At 39.1% G+C, this 19,853-nt stretch overlaps 1 protein-coding gene across 5 annotated transcripts in view; it reads right to left on the bottom strand.

Moving 5' to 3' along the window:
• LOC308067350 (uncharacterized protein) overlaps window positions 1–19,853 on the bottom strand; it is a 64,928-nt gene that overhangs the window by 7,009 nt on the left and 38,066 nt on the right. For 2 of the 5 annotated variants that reach the window (XM_080396081.1, XM_080396082.1), the window contains exons 14-18: window positions 12,066–12,105; window positions 11,023–11,074; window positions 7,764–7,875; window positions 2,620–2,703; window positions 948–1,071 (exon numbers count right to left, since the gene is read on the bottom strand). In XM_080396081.1, coding sequence (XP_080252207.1) covers window positions 948–1,071; window positions 2,620–2,703; window positions 7,764–7,875; window positions 11,023–11,074; window positions 12,066–12,105 — 412 coding nt within the window. The other 3 variants (XM_080396084.1, XM_080396083.1, XM_080396085.1) reach the window with 3 other exon arrangements.

Below are 19,853 nucleotides of genomic sequence, written 5' to 3'. Positions count from 1 at the left end.
CAAAGAATGGCACTTACAACTCAAAGATCAGGGGTTAAAGTAACTCCAAGCTCTCTCTGAACTTCGAGCTGCACCTTTCTGACTCAAGCTGTTTCAACAAGCAAAAAGACACTTAAGGGTTTATCCATTACTCATGGAAATACATAATGGGTTTGGCAGAATCTCCAGATCTGCAGAATAATTGACTTTGTATGAAAGCAGGTTTTAGAAGACTCAATGGTTTGTGCAATATTAAGCTTTTGTTTGTTTTTGAAGAGAGAAAAAGGTTTGAATTCTGTTGACTGTTTTATTGGACATCCTTAGGAGAAACAGCCCTATTACCTCGTGTTACAGGAACAGTGGGTGTCTCACGTGCCAGTCCCCGGGAAGGACCCTGAGCATCAGCCAAAACCACCATGAAAACAAAAATACTACATAATGCCATCCGCTGGCAGAGGACATTCTTTTGCAGATAGGTAAAAGCGTCCTCTTCAGGATGTATTCCGTTTCATATATTAAAAATGGAAATTAGCTGAGTTTTTTTTCTTTCAGTTCTGGCTTGGTATATGTGTCAGAAAAGTGGGTAAGAGGCTCCAAATGGTTCAAAGAACAGTGGGAAGATATTTTTCCGAAGGGACATTAGAAGTTACTTCTATTTTGCAGAAACATTCTGTACCGAACAGAACAAAGAAATAGCCCTAACGCTAATGTGCTAATTCTGGGATTTTAAGTGCCTTCACTAAATGGATTCACTACCTTTGTCCAGTTGCAGGAGAGGCCCAAGTTATTATTCTTTTTCAATTAATACTGCTCAAGCTGTTACTTAAAAAGGGAAAGAAAGATACATAAAAATGTACTGAAAACAATACACACAGGTTTGTAATATTTATGTTAACATACTTTAAGATAACTTCCGATACCATCATGTATCTACTGTACAACTGAGGACCAAACAGCAAGCGACTCACCTTGTTACTAGCTCTTTTACAGGTTCTTCTTGCTTTAAAAGGTGTTTGAAGTAATTCTCCAGGGCTTCGGCTGTTAAAGTTTTCTTTAGGTACGGATAGTAGAGGGGATGCCGTGCTATCACACCTGTTAGGTGTATAACTTTGTGTTAGTTGGAACAGCAGCTGTTAAAACTGATCTGTATTCACCCTTTCAAAACTGATTTGAGATCCTAACTGAAACCATGTATATGGATCCTCTTTAATGATCTCCTGAATAAAAACCAATAGTATGACAGCTTTCCTTCTGTCAGTAGAGACTTAGTGTGAAGAATGACATGAAAGAATGCTCCCAGACTAATTATTTTTCTGGCTGCAAACAGTCCCTTGCCACTGAAAGACACCTAAAGAACAACATCACCACCACAACAAACAACCCACAGGCACGTGTCTTCCCCTAAATGGTTTCCAAGACTTAGATAAGTAATTGCAATTACCGATAACACAGCATGATCAATGACTGAAGGTTCGGTCCTTGCCCTACTTCTTGCGTGAGATCCTGACGTAAGCATGAGAAATCACAATTACATTTTTATTGCTGTAAATATGCTTTCACAAGCTTCAGGTAACTTTATCCTGAAGTTGAGAGGTTCCACAGCAGAATCAGGAAAGCAGATTTGTGTCACGGGGATCTTTTTATCTGTGGACTTCACAGCCAAATTAATCTTAGAGGTCAAGTTTGTTCTTGTCATTGTTCCTTAATAAAGCAGTAGTGTCTGTATCTGAGGAAGTCTGTCAGTGATGCATCACTGACGGTTTGGCAATGCTACATTGCAACAGTGGTCATCCACGGGGAAAGAAAAAGAATAAAAAAATAATAATAAAAAAAAATAAAAATCAACATTCTTTCATTCTTCAACCCAAAAACCAGTTTCACAAACAAGGACAAGTAAACGATATCCCTAAACATAAAATGAACAGAATTAATCAATTTTAGCATGACAGCTAATAGCAAATCAAATCCCAAACGCACCTTTAATTCATACTGAGCTTTGAACACCACATGCTCTCAATCCTCCAACAAGTAAGAGAGCCAATTGTTGCATGCAGAAGTAAGGAATAGAAGGAATTATTAAACAATGCAAGCAGCAGCACAATCCATGTAAAGAGACTGCACAGTGAAATACACCATTTGGATTAACAATATAATAAAAACATCCTCTTACATGCAAGAACAACTTCAGCATCTCCTAACACTGTCAATGTTTGAGCCATATGCATGTTAAAATTAGATGTATGGGAATATTATACATGATCAGACAAGCAAAAGATTGTATTACATAACACACAGACACGAAGGAGGAGCAACTGACATGTAAAGGAAACCTTAAAAAGGCATTTCTTAACTTTGGGGAGCTTGACTTTGCTACCCTAAACAAAGACCTTTCTTTGCAGTATGACATGCAATTTTTTTTCTTAGTACGTCAGATTTCGACTACTGCTAAACAGAAAACTACAGATATTTCCCTAGTAATATACTTGTTTTATACAGACTGTTGTTTTAGCACAGCCACAATTAAAAAAAATAAAACCCAAGTAATGTGAGACATCTAAAAAAAACATTAAGAGCTCTTGATACGTAGATCTTACGTGAAAAATCTTGTATCACTTCAGAAAGCAAGAAAAAGAAAGATACCTATGTTCGCAGAATTGCCTTTATCTCCACTTCTAGTATAGGCAAGATCTTCTAAGCGGTAAGTATGTGGACCGCTTGGCAGGTCTAGACAACATAAAAATGAATACATGTTAATGACAGCTACAACTAATAGTACATTTTGAAGAAGTAACTGTAATTTTAAGTGTATACCCTCTGCCTTGTCTGTAGTACTCCTGAAAACCTTCCAAAGCTTTCTTCCCACAGGAACACGCACAGAACAGAGGCAAGGCTGGGGGCCAAAATTACAAAACTGATCCTTCCTGCTCAGTTTCCCAAATCCCTTTTACCTTTTTACAGCCAAATACTGTGCCAGGAATCCCCTCTTCCACCACCCTTGAATATAAAAATTCATCCTGGTCTTCGCCATGTGGTACCTCTGAAGAAGCCATAGCAGCTACTTGTCATTTCTTGACTAGCTGACAGCTTTTGTCCCCTTAACACACACAAGTCTCTGCTTCCAGTGCAGGCGGAAAAAAATGTAGTTGCTACTGTCCTGATAATTCTGTAATGTCTGTTTATTCTGATGATGTTTGTAGAAAACAGTCACAATTTAAAATTCCATTTCAGGCCAACACGTGCCTCTCACTTTCATATGCCATTATAACCGGTATTTATTCAGCTACATAGAAGAAACCAGAGATTTCATTTTCAAATTAGAAATTTTGTAAATATCTCAGCATTATATAAGACAAGGTCATAAATGCATGCTCAGTAGGAAGCCAATCAATTATTTTTTTTACTTGTAGATGTCTGAGTACTGGACTTCCAAGTGTTTAGGAACTAAACTCACTGAACTAAGTTCTTACTATTTTTACCCATTTGCACATCAAAAACCCACAAACCCACTCCTGCCCAAATCCAAAAACTCAGTCTTGTGGGATCCACACAGTTTATCCACGAGGTTTGATGGTTAAGTTACACAGCACAGACATCTTGCAATCCTTGATTACTAAGGGTAGTAAGCTATCACCATATAGTTTCTGTTCCCCAAAGCAAGAGATGAAGCACACGCTTGTCACCGAGTTTCAGTTAAGACACTGACAGCAGCCCAACACTGGAACTTGAAGCACAGGTTATATCCCAGGTTTTAGGCAGTGAGAATCCAGGAGTTTCCAGCCAGTTTTGCTTCTGATCCAACCCTACAGCCACATCAGCTCTCCTGGCCTCCCTGGCTTTTCAGTCCCAGCACCTCTAACGGACGCGTCGATGCTCCTCACTCACCTAGACTTGTCACCCCTCAGCTGCCCTTCTCCCCTTGCTGCTGTTTTGTCACCCTGCACAGGAGAGGCAGCCACCCCCTCTCCCTGCTCCTCGGACACCAGCAGAGGGAACATTCAGAGCGGGGAAGCAACGGCCCCTCCTGCCTTCTGCCACAGCTGCTGGTAGCAGCCACACAGGAAGCAACTGAAACACGTCCAAAACATTGTTTGTTTGGGGTTTTTTGTTTTTTGGTTGTTTTTTTTTTCATTTCTGCAAAACACCAAACAGTTCAGTCCCAGGCACATGCTTGTCACAGCAAATTTCAGTCTAACATGTTAAAAACTGTCAAATTTAAAGGAATTGAAGAAAAGGTCTTGTCAAGCAATTATGCTGGAGAAACCATACTGCAAGACAATGCAATTTGAAAATGCATCAGTATCTTTTTTGTATTGTTATTGCTTCTGCTGAGGATATCAAACTATTGTGCTGGTTTTGTTTTGGTTTTCCTTTTTTTAAAATTTATTTTAGGGAGTAAGAGATCCAATACTAAAGATGCTATGCTCTAAATGCTGACCAAAGGCAGGCTATATTAAGAAGTGTAAATGTACTGATCTAAATTCACCCTCAAGGTTCACATGAATGTTTGAACTACACTTTAAAGCCAAGTTAACACTGTGGCAAGTTCAAGTATGCTTTAAAGTACACCAACTATTAAGGCATGGGTAGATACCAACGGGTGAACCGCATCAGGTGATCAGGTCAACCCAGCCCCAGCTAAATCATCATTACCTTTAACTCCTTCCTGCCCACAAAGAACTGCTGACTTCTCAGACATGAGCCAGGCTGACCTGAAAAGCTTTAGCAAAGCTGGGTATGAAAGAAACTACTTCCAAATCCTACTGGCTGCCATTTTCACTGTCCCTGTCAGACAGGGAGGCAGTCTACGGTAGCTGGACAGATCCCCAGAGTTCATTTTAGTATGGAGGGGGAGATACTGTGGATGACAAAAATGCCTTGCTACAACATCACACCTAATTTGTATGATATATATTTTAGTGTATGGCACGTACTTGGTTGAAACAGATCTGGCAGCACTTACTGCTGGCACATCTGAGTGGCAATAATGGGGAAAACAGTAAAAAACAGCTGGGGGCTCATCCCACCAACCTCTTCTACGGCACAGCAGGATCAGAAAGGGAACATCTACAAACAACTGCTTTAACTGAAGTTTTACAACATACGTTGGGTTACTGTCAAAAATGAACTGCAAGTGATTCCAGTTTAGTCTGGCAGAAAGGTTATCCGTTGGTAGTAAGTCACCATAGCATGATATCTGAAACAGGGGAAGCACACAATGAAAGAGTTGACGGGAAGTTTGTTTTAAGCTTGATGCTCAGTTCACGATCAGTTCCATGAAAAATGCAAACAGAAATGTGCCATGAAACTCGGCAGAAAATATTGAAGGGTCTATTTATTAGGAATACTATTTTTGATTAAACATCTCCATCGAGAAAGGATCTGAAAAAGTCCAGCTCATTGTTCATTCTGGGTAAGACTACCGCACTTCATGCACCACAGAAATCATGTTATTGTTAATAATTTCATTCAATACACAATTCCAAGAAGAAAAATAAAAGTAGTGCTTCTTCAAAGGCTGAAGTATGACTATGTTAAAATTGTATAAGCTGTAGAAGTCTTCTCCATCAGACATTTTACACAGGCAGTCTTTGAGAGTTTTCCTTTAAACAAAACCAGTTCAAGACAGACAGTGTTCTGGTGTTCTCTACTTATTACTCTCATTGATTTATCTTTCGCGATCTGTTTATCAGGAAATTAGTTTCATTCAATAAACAACTTAAATCTACAGAAGAATTTTGCTAGGGCAAATGGTAAATTCAAATTCCACCCTCCCAGAACCACATCTAGCAGCATTTCTGAAATCCATTTTCACATATTTCTCTTATCTATTCAAAGACAACTAACAGTCCCTCACACTTGAGATAACCATGAAACTAAGGAAACTAAGAAAAATACTTCCCTCCTTACTAAATGCTGACAGAAAGTCTTTTAGCAGAAGTTACTTCTTTTACAGTCTAACCTATTCATCTATTTCTCATCCACGCTGCCTGTGGGTTAAGCCACAGAAGTAGGGAAGTATTTAGTGACATACAGAAAACATTTATATTTACAACTAAGGGCAAAAGTTTAAGAGATGCTTCTCAGGGGAACAACCAGAGGAGCTCTGCTGTCCCTCAAAAGTGGGGTTTCGCCTGAATAAAGCCTGAAGAATTCAGTACTTAAATGCTCATGTCAGACACGTCGAAGTTTTCTCAAATTATAAGGTGGCAATCGGGAGTCCCAATAGCTTTTTGTTTCTCCAATAGTTAGCACTGTAGTCACCTTGGGGAAAAAAATAATATACCAGGACCTTTGCTAACCCTTTTATTAAATGGAACAATGATTCCCTATTCGTTAACTCCCCCGGTTTGATGGTCCAAATCTCCTGCTGCCCTCCTGGTAACTCCCAGGTATCACAGAGGTTCTGGTGTGATGATAGATTTGCAACAGATACAAGAGCTGCAAACGTATTTAAGAGTTTAAGTTGTTTCTGCATGACACATAAATCATGTCATTGAAGAGATGTCTGAATAGGTGGGGAAAATTAACTCAGGCATCAATCAGGCATCCACTGTTGGTGACTTTCAAATGGCATTAAACACAGTCTATGTGTATTTCAGTGTTTCTCTACATGATACAAAACATTCCCTACAAACTTACAATTAGTTGTTACACTATTCTATTACCAGTTTTTAGAAATACTACTTGCCTGTATCTGGAATCCAGAATAAACCTTAACATATTGGTGCCTTCAGAGCATTAATTTTTTGAGCATACACAGACTTAAGTACCTGAATTACGCTTTCAGCATTAGTATTACTTTTAGAAATATTTCTAACAAGTAATCTTTAGGTACAGTTACCCAATTTAGATTTGAAATTACCTATTCACAGCTTTAAATCAGTTCTCTCAGTTCTCTGGTAAGCAGGAATAAGGTAATAAAGATTCTGTTTGGACCGAAAGGGAATTATGAAGTGTGCTATATGTTAAGAAACACTGTATATAGTTCTGCCATTAGAAAAAAATGTAAACATTTTTGAGTGCCTAGCACTTTGAATAATCCATAATCTAGGACCGAACTTGTAAGGGCAGCTGTGATTGAACACTTCCTTTCTGTTGCAGGCATCCTGACCCATTTTACCCAGCTCATGGGTTTGCCCTTCTCAAATTTTCTTTTTTCCTTCTGCAGAGAATTTGGTTAGACAAGTCTACCAGCAACACAGGAATTATCGTGTTGGATCTCATTAGCCCAGTATGTTTTCTTTAAAAGTCACCAGTTCCGGGTTGATCCCATTCTTGTTCATTTTGTAGAGGCTATCATATAGAATAGGGCCAAAATTTAATTACCTAAAAGCTAAGCATTCTGTAAGTCTGTTCTCCATTCTCAACAGCTATTTCGATGTAAGAACCCAAATATTTCCAGGCTTAACATTATATTTAATATATATTATATATATATATATAAAATATGTGATATATTATACATATCATATATATTTTGTATATACATATACTGCAGTAAATGTCAAAACCACATTTTAATTTCAAGGCAGCATTCAACTGTCTTCATTTGTGTCTAAGGCTTAAGCTTTCTGGACAATTTACTTACATACTTGTTAGTTTCAAAACATGTTTTATACTATGTGATGCTAACCTCCTTCCTTCCAATAAAAGTAGCTTACGTGTTTTGCAACAGACTTAAAAATAAAAAGAGGCAAAAGTATATTTCACAGACAAAATCTAACATGATTTTCCAGGCTGATAGATAGCAAATGATGCATTCACAAATAAAAAGATGAACAGACCTTTCAATTCACTGCTCATCTTAGGTGGATCAGAGGAAACAACCTCATCTGACGTAAATGTGAGATCCTCCTCAAATGTTTCCACATGCTGACCATTTAAAAACAGGTTGATCTGGAAGAAAAAGATACCAAATTTCAAACTGTAAAATTAGAAATCCAGTGCAAAGTCAATAAATAAAATATATTTCTAATTAAGTACTGACCTGGCACATTTTCAGTAATAGCGTTATGGATAAGGTTCTGTCACTCCCTTTTAGAAAGTCACAATAATTATCTATTATAAATCTAAAAGAAATCTTTGTGTAGGGAAAAGAGCATAAAAATCAAATAAGTGATCTATCTAGTTGGGTCTGTTTCAAAGCAAGACCAATCTCTCTCTTTCCATCTCTTCCATGATATAACCAACCTCTTTTCTTCTTAATGTCCCTGTCCATATTAATGAAAAACCTCCCTTTGGATCCTGTCGTCATCTTCAGATAAATTTTGTGAAAGCAACTTAGAACAAAATAAAATGATACTGGATATTTTGCATCTATGTTGAGATGAAAATATGAAATTGCAGAATGCCATGCTGTTCACCTTGTATGATATGCTCTCCCTACCCCTGCCCTCAAAGAAATCGGAAAAAATAGATATAGTGAAGTGTGCCAATTCATCAGCTGGTTGGCCTGTTCACTTAAGATTAAGCAAAGGTTTCTCCAATTAAATCATACAGCACAATCACGCTGAAAAATTAACTCCGTCCATTTCATCTACGTTGGAGGACTCCCAGTACTGAAGACTCAGACGTACAATCAGGTCACGCTGCCACAACAAAACAATATACACCAACTCAGCTGCAGCAGTTATCAGTGCCCAGCTGTCAACAAACGCAAGGTAAATCTACTCAGCCCTCTTTCTTAAGATCGTTCTTAGATCATAGCCAACAGCGACACAGGTCTCCAATGCTTATGCAAGGGGAAGATTAAAAAAAAATAAATATGTATTTCAGAAAAACCTGTTTTTGCCTTCAGTAGCATTGGCTGGAATTTTTCTCCCTAGGGAAGAGTTTTAGGTTTTTAAAGCATGTTTTTAAACATGGAAAAGCACACATGGAAAGTAACTACTGTCCGCACTAACACCACCGGTGATAGATGATAAACTAGGACAATTGCATAAGAGCAGTGGAAACACCACACGCAATACTGGACCCAAGCTGACATCCAGAAAGGTGTTATCAAACACAAAACAAAAGAACCCACTGTGGCAATGTTAACATATCTGAAAATCTCCTTACGGAGTTTTTTTGGTTTTAGGTCAAATGCTGAACTAGGGCAGCTAGACTCTTTGTAACTGCACTTCCAATCCAGAAAAGCAGTTAATTTATCCCTTACTTACTCTGTAATCTCTACCTAGACCACCGTCGTTAATACATGGACAAAATGCTGAATCAAGGACTTGAATCACTTCCACCACACTTTTACATAACCTTTAGTATTACTGCAGTCCAGCAGCGATAGGTCACGTGGCATGTTGCTAATAGTGTATCAGCGCACTCAGATTAGTTACACAGAGCAACGGGTTTGATTTTCTGTATTGAAAAGAGCACACGAGACACAGCTTGTTTTCCCTGCTGAATTAGGTTATTATTTAATCTCAACAGCATTTTACGAAGTCTGGAACACAGCGCTAATTAGTATGTTTACAAAACAGTGGCAGGCTAAACTCCCATAAAGATAATAATTTCATATTGAACTTGGCAAAGAAAAGCCATTTGCATAAAGCAAAATGTAATTGACTGTAAAAATAAGTAGCTGAATTTCTTTAAATGACAGGAAAGGTAGGGTTTTTTTCTAATGCTTTTCCTCTACACACAGTTTATAAACTTAGTTTTAATAACTAAATAGCATCTCCTCTGTAAAATCAATCTTAAATTATTTCCCATTAATGCAGAGTATCACTCAAAGAGAAGTATAACATGTGGGCTTGCCTGTGCCAAACACTGCACGCACGTGAAAAAAGTAAATAGTCCTTTTCTGAAATGCTTAGAACACTTACATTGCTGGCTGATAACAGTTTTACAACATTGGGGTTTAGATCAATTGGGTTTTGTTCGTGTCCATCCCCCTCGCTTGCCCCCCATCTTTTCACTTGCCGCCTGTGCTCCTCCTGCTTCCCTCCACTACCCTATGCAGAACCCTGTCACAGTACCTGTGGTCCAACACGGACCAACATTCTGGCCTTTGGCTGCTTCCTCGATGGTGAATGAGTGAGAAAGCTCTAACTAAGTGAGAAAGCATCATCATTAGGATGCCTTGGCACGAGATGCCTGCAATAGCTTCAAGTCAGTTAAAGGCCTTGCAAAAAGAAGGGCGTGTGTGCAGTTTTGTCTGCAGTCTCCATTCAGAAAACAGAGACCAACATTTATAAATCCAAACATTCTAGTTTTCAGGACAACCAGTTTCTTCAAGTTTGTCCTGAAGACTTCGATCTAGACAGACGTACACGCATAACAGGAAAGTAGGGCTCTAGCTCAATGTTTCATCTTACGCTGTAATTTCCCACCTAGGGCCACCCCGTCACCTGACCCGTAACTTCTCAGACTGAAAGAAACTATCGTTACCAACCGAGTAGGGCCACAGAGAGAGATCTCACTCACGGGCTCCTCCGGGACACGCATCACAACAGTTGCACAGGCTTTCATAATCCTACAGTTTTTGCCATATAGGCAAGAGCAGAAATTACTATTCCTATTTTTATAGACAGAGTATTTGGAAGGAAAAGACCAAAACCTGTGTGAATCTGGGGAAATTTAACTGATGTTAATACTTATTTACAGTAGTATATACAAAATATAGATGCCCCCAAAAGTCAGAAGACTTGTCCAAGTTCACAAGATTGATGTTCAACTCTGAACACCCAACTGCCTTCTCTTTAAAGAGGGACTGTTAACTCTCAAAATACATAATTTTCATAACCACTCTGCAGATGCAGTAGAAGTAATTCAAACCTACAATTCCAGGAACCTGAAAAAGAGAAGTTCAGTTTTGATGCAAGATATTTCAAAATCCGCAGCAATTAAAATGCGAGGTTGGCAAGTTCAACCGCTGTAAAACATGCTGCGAGAGTAACACCAGTGTCCGAGAAAATATTTTTTAATCAAAGTTACCAGAATACTTCGCAGTTTTAGGACTCAAAGTCACTGAAAAATGCCAGAGTCAGCAGAATTTTACAAGCGACTTCAAAGAGAACAGAGCAGGTTTTAAGCAGTAAGTCTTACCTGAACATTGCTTTTGGGATAATAGAAGAAAAATGGCTTCAAAACTGGAGACCTAGACATACAAAACCAACAAGGATAAATGCATTTAACCAGAAATTAATGAAAATGTCAGATCATACATCTTTAGAATATCCATACACCACACAAACACTTCGGAAATTAAAAGCTATTTAGCCACGATTAGCAATAGTTTTCCAAACATCTTAGAAAGCCTGAGAAGTGTAGAAATTCCTTTGATTTCATTATGAAGAAAGTAAGATTTTGTTTAAAAAAAAAAAAAAAGAAAATTTTACCAGGGGGAGTAGCTAAAATAAAAAAAAAATTGACAAAGAATGCATTAGCCCCACGTTGACACGTAGGCTAGCTGCAGAGAGCTACTAGCAAGATATCTACAGGTTCTTCCCCCACCTCCACGTGCAAGACAGACAAATACTGAAGTATTTGCTTAGTGACAGGAAAGTTTTAGACACTCTCTCGAGTATGGTAGATATTAGCCATATCTAGAAAAATACTGAATCAAACCAGTTTTTTTTTAATATTCTCAACAGTATTCTGTTCAGATCGCTCACATAATGGGTTCATGTTAACATTTTGTGGGACGTTCTGGGACATTCGACCTCACATTTCTAGGGTAAGTGGGTTGGCACAAACATAAATTTGCTGTGCCCATATTCCAAACTAAGCAGTACAAGAGAAACCTGGTCCAGCAACCTGCAGGTCCTTGCACATGCTTGAGCTTCTGCCCTGCCATAAAGTCACATTTAAAGTTCTTCCTACAGCTCATTAAGCAAAGACATCGTTATGAGTTGATCATAGACTTACATGACTCATATTAAATAATTAAAATAAAGAATGTTACTATCTGCCTACATATCTTGTAGCACTCACTATTACCTTGTCATTAGTTATTAAGCACAGCGTGCAACAGGAAACTTCAGTTGCTTCTGTGGCTGCTCTTTCAAGGTGGGGAAGCTTGTGATGGCGAGTGGCAGGAACGCTACCATCACACATTACAACAAGGTAACGATCAGGAGTTAACTTACACTCTGGGGCGCCCTCCAACAACGCCAGTGAGGCCAGGTGCTGCAAATGGAAATCAAATTCACAAAAGTTACTGTTAAAGCCATCTTGAAATGCTCCTATAATGCACATTTAATAAATACTGGGAAATCCCTAGGAAATTACGTATGTTCTCATAAATTAATAAAACTGAGTATTTTATGCAGCAGTTAAAAAGGCAAAACATGTAAAAGGCACTGTGACTTCTGACAAAAAATGAATTAGTTTCAAAATGTGTGAAGTATAAACTAAATTCGTAGGTTCTTCTTCCAAACGTTTTGTATTCCAATGCCAGTCAGGCAACACACTTGATAGAAAAAGAACTTAGCTTTGGGGTTTTTTACTGCTGTTCTTTTACTTACTTTTAAAAAGAGCAGAGAAACAATTCTGACCTGAACCATGGTTTAATACTTGTTTAATATGACTTTGCTTATTGGATAAACTGTTTCAGATTAACTTGCATCTTCCTCTTCAGCATTTTCACTGTCTAACTTTGCTTTTTTAAGGTGCTGGGTACTGCAGATCTCATTCTCTCTCTTTGATACATAAGTAATTTAGGGCCTTAAGTCACTAGCATGATACCAGATTTGCAGAAATCAGCACTGCAATTAGACTCCTGTGTATTAGGTTGCCATATGACCTAATACGTGTATCTTCTATATATATAAAACCGACAGATGCAATATACACATGACCTAATGACATATATTAGGTTGCCAGGCTTTGCTACCATGAAACCCATCTACCAGCTCAGTACTTCTGAAAGAAACAGTTCTGCTCTCCTCATCCTGAGCACAGCTTCTCACCCTTCTTTCTGGCGTGGACAGCATGCATGCACAATACATCACAGCTCCACAGAGCTCCTCAGGGGAAAGAAATCGTAAAGCGCATACATTAAATGAGTCTAGGAATTAACGAAGTGTGTTAAGCAGTCCCTTAAAAACAAATGCTGTGGAAAGCTGCCCGTATGGTGTATTTACCCAAATTAATCCTGGCTAAAATGGGCTTCATGCTTCCTCCAGGTGTGAATTCTCTCTGTGCTCCACACAGACTAAAAGCCATGTAACTGTGCTGCTGTAGTACCCAAGTTCACACCAATAACCTCTACTTTGTTTTAGCTTGGATTCAGTGCCTTGCTACTGTGGCCACATACCAGCGGCAGCACAGAGGGTACACCAGAGCACAGATTACACTCTTGACACATTCATGTGCACGGGAGGTGAGCTCCCTGCAACAGTGGTTAGCAAGGTGGTTTAATGGAGTTTTTGAAGAGGAAGGCTGTTAACTCGAGGTTACACAGTAGTACGATCGAGATACGTATCTTGATCACACTGCTCCAATTGGAGACACATCTGGAATCAACAAAACTAAAATTCAGTGCACATCTGAATGATTCAGAGATTGTAACTACAGTGAATAACCCTAAAGGTATGGAAGAGGTCTTTTGCCTGAGGCTAGTCTGTCATGCTCTGCCACCTTGGCCAGTGTGCTAGTGCAGTACTTGCACGTTTTAACTCATTCACGGGGCCAGAGGCTGAAAAACGAAACCAACCCCAAAATTCTGACTTTTACTTTTAGCAACCTTTACAAGCTGCTACAGTTGAGAACAATGGGAAGGGATCAAGTGTGTTAGCACTAACTTCCCCTCTTTCCTCCAAAACATAAGATGTTTTTTAGTATAGGGAAAAAATAATTACTTCAACCAAAAAAGTGCCATGAACTACCACCTCCTTATCTAATAAGTTCTGCTGCAAAAAAATGTGGTAGCGGACAGAATGTGAAAGAATCCCTTACATTAGTGTTACACAATCTAAAGTGATCCAGTGAAGAGTCAGCCCTATACGTATTACCTGGGCACTCCTTCAAGCAGAAATCTGCCATTCAACATTAAAACCAACTGAAGTTATTTTACCAAATTATGTGCCTAGTTTGTTTATTTAAGTTGCTGGGGGAGGAGGCTGGGTATGGTAAGGTCAGGTTGAAAATGTAAGTTCATAAAGCTAGTTAATTTAAATTATCTGCGGATTGTCACAAGGCTCGCTTCCTGCTAGGCAGCCGCACTGCTCATTAAGGGTACCAGATTTTACTCCAACATAATTTCAACTTCCTGAAAGCTCTGGAAGAAAGCTCTTCACTTGCCTGCTCTCACACAATGGAACTTGGCTCCTACAACAAAGCAGTTCTCTGAACACTGACAAGAAAACAATCCATCCAAGAGCAACCACTGCTCACACCTTGAGGCTACCACAACCTCCTCCTGCTGCTTGCTACTGCTAGTCTTCCAAAGTTCTCCAGCACAAGCTACTGTAACAGCACATCTGCCCCAGATGCTACAGCTACCTCTGCACATGAAAGCAAGCGCAAAGCTACACCAATATTCCAGTTGCAACGTTATTAGGATCACCCAATCCATTGTTTATGCGAACATAAGCAAGATGGGAGCACTTGCAAGTACAATTTAATTTTATCTATATGCAGTTCTCCTTTAGGCTTCAGGCAGAGAAGGTGAAGCAAATCTTAAATTGATTATGGCTTAGAATCAGTGATTTGTTATTTGTGTAAACACCCCTGGAGCACACCACCACACCTCAACCCAGCGCTCAGATCTCCATTACATCTCTCCAGTTAAACTGAAAGAAGGAACGGAAGGTGAAGCACAACCAGGTAACAGCAGCCTTGTCGCTGTGGCCAGACCTACTTCTGCCAAATTAACTGTCGTCTCCTTAGAGCAACTGTTGTCCCATGACACTTCCTTTAACAAGATCTCCTTGTGCTGTACTTTACGTTTACTTTGCATGGCTTGCTTAAGTATCTCTGTAGATGCTCTGCCTCCCTCCCTCCTGGAATACCTATGTTTACCTACAGTGACACCAACAATTGGTCATACTTGTAGAAAGTATCAATCAGGCTGCAGTACTGTTGATAAGGTTATATATAAAGTTGGGAAGATTATCAGCTAAACTGAAGCTGTTGATCTCCCTTCCCAGAAACTTTACAAGACCACTTTTTAGTTAGCAGAGCTCCATTTATTACTTCCTCAAGGCAGACAAAAGTATCCCTAAACACGATGTCATCCCATCTGCCCTCCTGTCATACCAGTCACCCTCCTGAACAAGTTGCTTCACTTCAAGTTCACAAACAAGTCACCACTGCTACCTGCCAGCTTCTGTGCCTCAGAATGGCACAAAACTGATGTATTGCAAAATAGGCTGACGGCATTTAAGTTGGAGACCTTCCTTTCGATCCGTTTGTATTTTGTACATCTGTAGGTACAGCAGTTGTCTGGTGTAATCAAACTAAGTATCGCGATATTTATTTTGCTTCCAGTGTTTGACCCCACCATTTCTGAGAACGTTTTCCCTCACTGTAGTTTAGGATCTAGCCTGGTAACTACCGATTCCCAGGGTGGCTGGGCACTTAAAAGCAGTGAGTCAGTACCGGGTATTACACCACTCCAGTTCCACCACCTTCATTAACTCCCAAGTATATGGCACGATAAGAGAAATGTCAGACACTAAGTCCATTAAATTTACTTCTTTCTAGGTGATTAAGCACTGGTATAGGACCCTTTCTTTGGATTCTGTGCTTAAAGGTCTCAATCTACAAAATAAAGAATCAATTATTCGTTAGCAAGTGCTGCTCTTTGGTTAATCTGTGCAATTCTTCATAACAGTGTCATCATGTCTTTTCATTTTATGACTCCTCCCTCTAGCCTACTTTATCTTATCCATTCTCAGCCTAATTACCTTAGGAAAAACAAACCATCACCCTCTGCACGTATATGTATGTATGTTTATATTTGTCATTTTTTTTTCCTCTGTGTCCATGACTCTTCCAGCATACCTGCAAGACCCCAGATTTTGGGTCCAATGGCATGTTTCATCCAAATCTGAAGGATGGAGAGGAACCTCAAGAACATCAAAGCACACTAACACCCCATGATCACCACAACCCTGTGATCTGGCAGCAGTGTAGCGACAGCTGTGCATGTGGATAATACAAGATGAAGACCACTCGATATACTCCTTGATACAGCAGCTCCATTGTTTCTGAATCCCCACATATGTTTTCCTTATCCAGCTGCCCCTTAAATCTTCTTTATTCTCTCGCCCTACAAAACTCATCCGAGGATGGACATGCAAGTACTAATACTTTTAAAAATCATATATGCTATGCTGGAAAAGACAGCAAGTTTCTGACAAATTTCATGCACAGTGGTAGCAGGCAAACAAGAGTGCTAGAAAAACCAATGTTGCTCTCGGTTCATCCTTTGTCTCATTCTTCTCTCCTCCCCTGCACCAGCTCCAATGCTCATACAAGCATTTCAGGGAGTGGAATCCACTGAAAACCAGCCCTGGCAAAAAGATGCCCAAGATCAGCCCAAACAAGCACCTATTTCAATATGCAGAACCACCATATTCTAATGCACTGCCATCTATGCCATAGGTATGACACCCTGCAAAATGCCCTGCGGCAGGAGCAGCTCCAGTCGGAGCCTGCAATCAACCTATCTATGAGATGCAAATTCCCAGCAAAACAAGCTTCATTCCTTCCAGCTCTCGTAACTCCCCACTGGATCTTCTGATGGCGAAGAGCCTTATGTTTTGCCTCCTCAATAGTTCCTCTTAGCCTACTCAAATCCTACTTTAATGGCCACACCCAATTTTGGCTTATTCTTCTCGCTCTTTAAACCTACTTCTGCCAAAAAATAATAAATATTTCCATAGAAATCGGTGTATTTTTTAACAGAAAAAACCATTATGCCGTATCTGAAGGAAAGATACTACACTGAACCAAACTTTTCATAAAATGTTTTGGAGTGAAAAAAGCATGAAAATGCTCTGACTAGTGGAAATCTAAAAAGCTTTAAATGCTTTCAATTTAACAGGTGACACTTCTTTCTTTGGAACTTCACAGAGATCCAAAATACAATGTCTCTTGCTTACCAACTTAACAGATTTTAACCCTAAATGGTTTGTCCTTTATATTTCTGGTGAATGAATGAGCTCAACCAAAACATTAATTTATTTACTACGTACTTTAAGGAATGATATATATATTTATATACAAAAAACAGACATCGAAAGAAGTCTACTTTTCAAGCATTTCTTTTTAAATTATCGAACTAGACAAATCTAAAATCACAGGGTTTATATTCAACAGTTCCTACAATATAGTTGAGCAGAAGTACAAAATGCATCCAATCTTTTTTACAGGGGTCGATCATATGTCCTTAATTATTCTATCTACGTCCTCCGAATACAGCAGATAAACTATCTTCTGCAGTATTAGTCTCAAAAACTGAGGACTGCACTAAACTGTTAGAATGAGAACATTTCTGGAAGTATCTTCCAACATGCTTAGGAGATCAATCATAATATTTACATATACTCAAGCACTTTAAAATCTCAAGTTGTACTAACCAGCTGTCATCTTAGTGTCAAACTCCGGTCATTTAGATGTGAAATAAGGGTCAGCACATGATTTCAGCTATTAGTAAAACATTTCTTAGCTACCGAACCCCTATTAAACTATAAATGCCAATTTCCCACAGCAAGGCTCCTCTTGAGCCTCTTCCACACTGCACTTTATTCAGAATAAAACATCTGAATTAAAGTTGAAAAAATAAATACACTACATCCAAATTATTGAAATGTTAATCCTATTGCTGACCAGACCGTACATAATGAAGACATTTGCACAGAGCAGTACAAACCTGCTCTGTGATTGCTAGCTTTTACGAAGTGAGGGTGAATTGCTATAGACTGGAAAACGCAGAGCTTCGCTGAACTCCCACAGGCTACCACCGATGTAAAAATCGGAATCTACGTGCCTAGGATTCTTCGCTGCCAAGTACAGAAAAGCTCACTTTATGGAACAGGAAAATAGGTGCGAAGAATTCACTATTAAGGCTGAACATTTTACAGACACATTTAAAGTTTTTATTTTTTTCAGGGGACCATACGTGCATAAAGCCAAGCAAGCTTGCCAGCTGCTGTTAAAAATTGGCTCTTATCAACGTTCAAGGTACCGTGAAATAAACAGAAAGCATACTTTTACCAATTGAAAGTTTAACTCAGGTGTTAACAGTAAAAAAATTAGAAGATTGGATTAGGTTTTGTGACTTTTTTTAATAGCTTGTATCCTTGACTTTATTCTTTTTTTAAAAAACTTGTATGCCTTTAAGCTCATCAGAAGAGCATAATCCAAATGAAAACTGATTAAGTGTTCAAACTGGCAAACTAAATACCATGCTCAACAGAAGTTTACAGTAAAAGCCTTCCATTCCAAACAGAAAATAAACAGCAAATCACTCTCTAACGTATGGCATGTCTATATACAGTAACTTTAAATTCTTCTTCAGGCTTAAGAATCTCATCCGTGGTTTTTAATAATACTTCGGAAAACTTCTGTGCAAGTACACTCATGTACCTCACTAATCTTCAACAAAAACAATGGGAATTAAAAAAGCATTAGAAAAAAAATGTTAGGGAATAGCTATGAAAATCTCAGCCTTTCACTCCTGATTATGGAGGCTTTTTAAAAAAAGCTGCCACCCTCCCCAGACTTGCAGGTCTCAACTCCTGGTCTGTACGGCAGAGCCCACACACTTGGTTGCTTCAGCTCATTTCAACATATAGGTAGCATCCCTTTATCTTTTCTTTCTGGCACAGAGGATGAGATTTCATAAGAAATCCGGAATTTCAAATCAGCACGGCACCTTGAGACAGTTGTCTTTCTGCTGATTATCAGAAGGAAAGATCTACCACAAATGGGGCGGGGGGAGCTGGCACTCTCCAGTTGATCAGAAGTTATGGAGCACTCTCCTTTTATGAGGCCCAAGTTTTATTATCCTTTACATACACAAATACACAAAATATGTATTATTTCAAAACATTTTTGGATACAATCAAAGCTGCAAAATCAGTCAAAAGTTAAGAAATACTGACATTAAGACTTTAAATTCACTAGAAGAGCTAAAAAGTACATCTCTGACACTCAAGACCTAACACTGTAAGTTTTAAGTCTCTGCTGTGAAGCATCAGGAAGACAATTCCTCAACAAAATTGTAATATGCTTTCTAATCACAGGAAGAAAAAGAATTTCTTTTCATCTTACTGTTGTTCCCCACACGTTTGAAAAACTGTAACTGAACTCCCTCCCAAAGTTTATCAGGCAAATAGCTCAGAAAACTTCTGATTCAAGTGATGCAGGCGTAGCCTAAGTAAAAGCCCTCAAAACTCGGCTTTTAGTACTGGCTATTAAATAAATGTATACGTCTTTTACCTACAACTTGTAGTTCTCATATGATGATAGTATTGCCAGCCCTGCCTACCAAACCCAGCTCAGGGCTCCACAAGTAGTGACTAGCAGGCTGAGACAACCTGACAAAACCCCCAGAGTGACAGTGCTCCCCGATTCCATCTCAAAAGATGAAGCTGATAAACACAGGTGAATCTAATAGCCTAGGCTGGGTGCTGCTTCCCTCTCAGATGTACGAGTACTAGAAAATCCTGTGGAGCAGAGAAGGAGCTCTTAGGACTCCTCACCCTTATTCTGAATCATCAAGTCTCCTTTCTTTCTTTCTCTCGCTCTCTCTCTCTCTCTCTCCTTCCCGTTCCTAAATTTTAGCTAGCCCGGTCCCCTTAAATATTGGTGGAGCTCCTCTCTAGCATTTCTTAAAGGAAAAGCAGAAAAGGACTCTAATTCAAATTCTTTTGCGGTTATGCTTCCTTCCACTATCTCAGGAAACCATTTGTATAGCAGAGAGA

Source organism: Falco punctatus, assembly GCF_963210335.1.
Source record: "Falco punctatus genome assembly, chromosome: 1".
NCBI classification, from domain to species: Eukaryota; Metazoa; Chordata; class Aves; order Falconiformes; family Falconidae; genus Falco; species Falco punctatus.
This window is presented reverse-complemented; position numbering and strand designations above follow the sequence as displayed.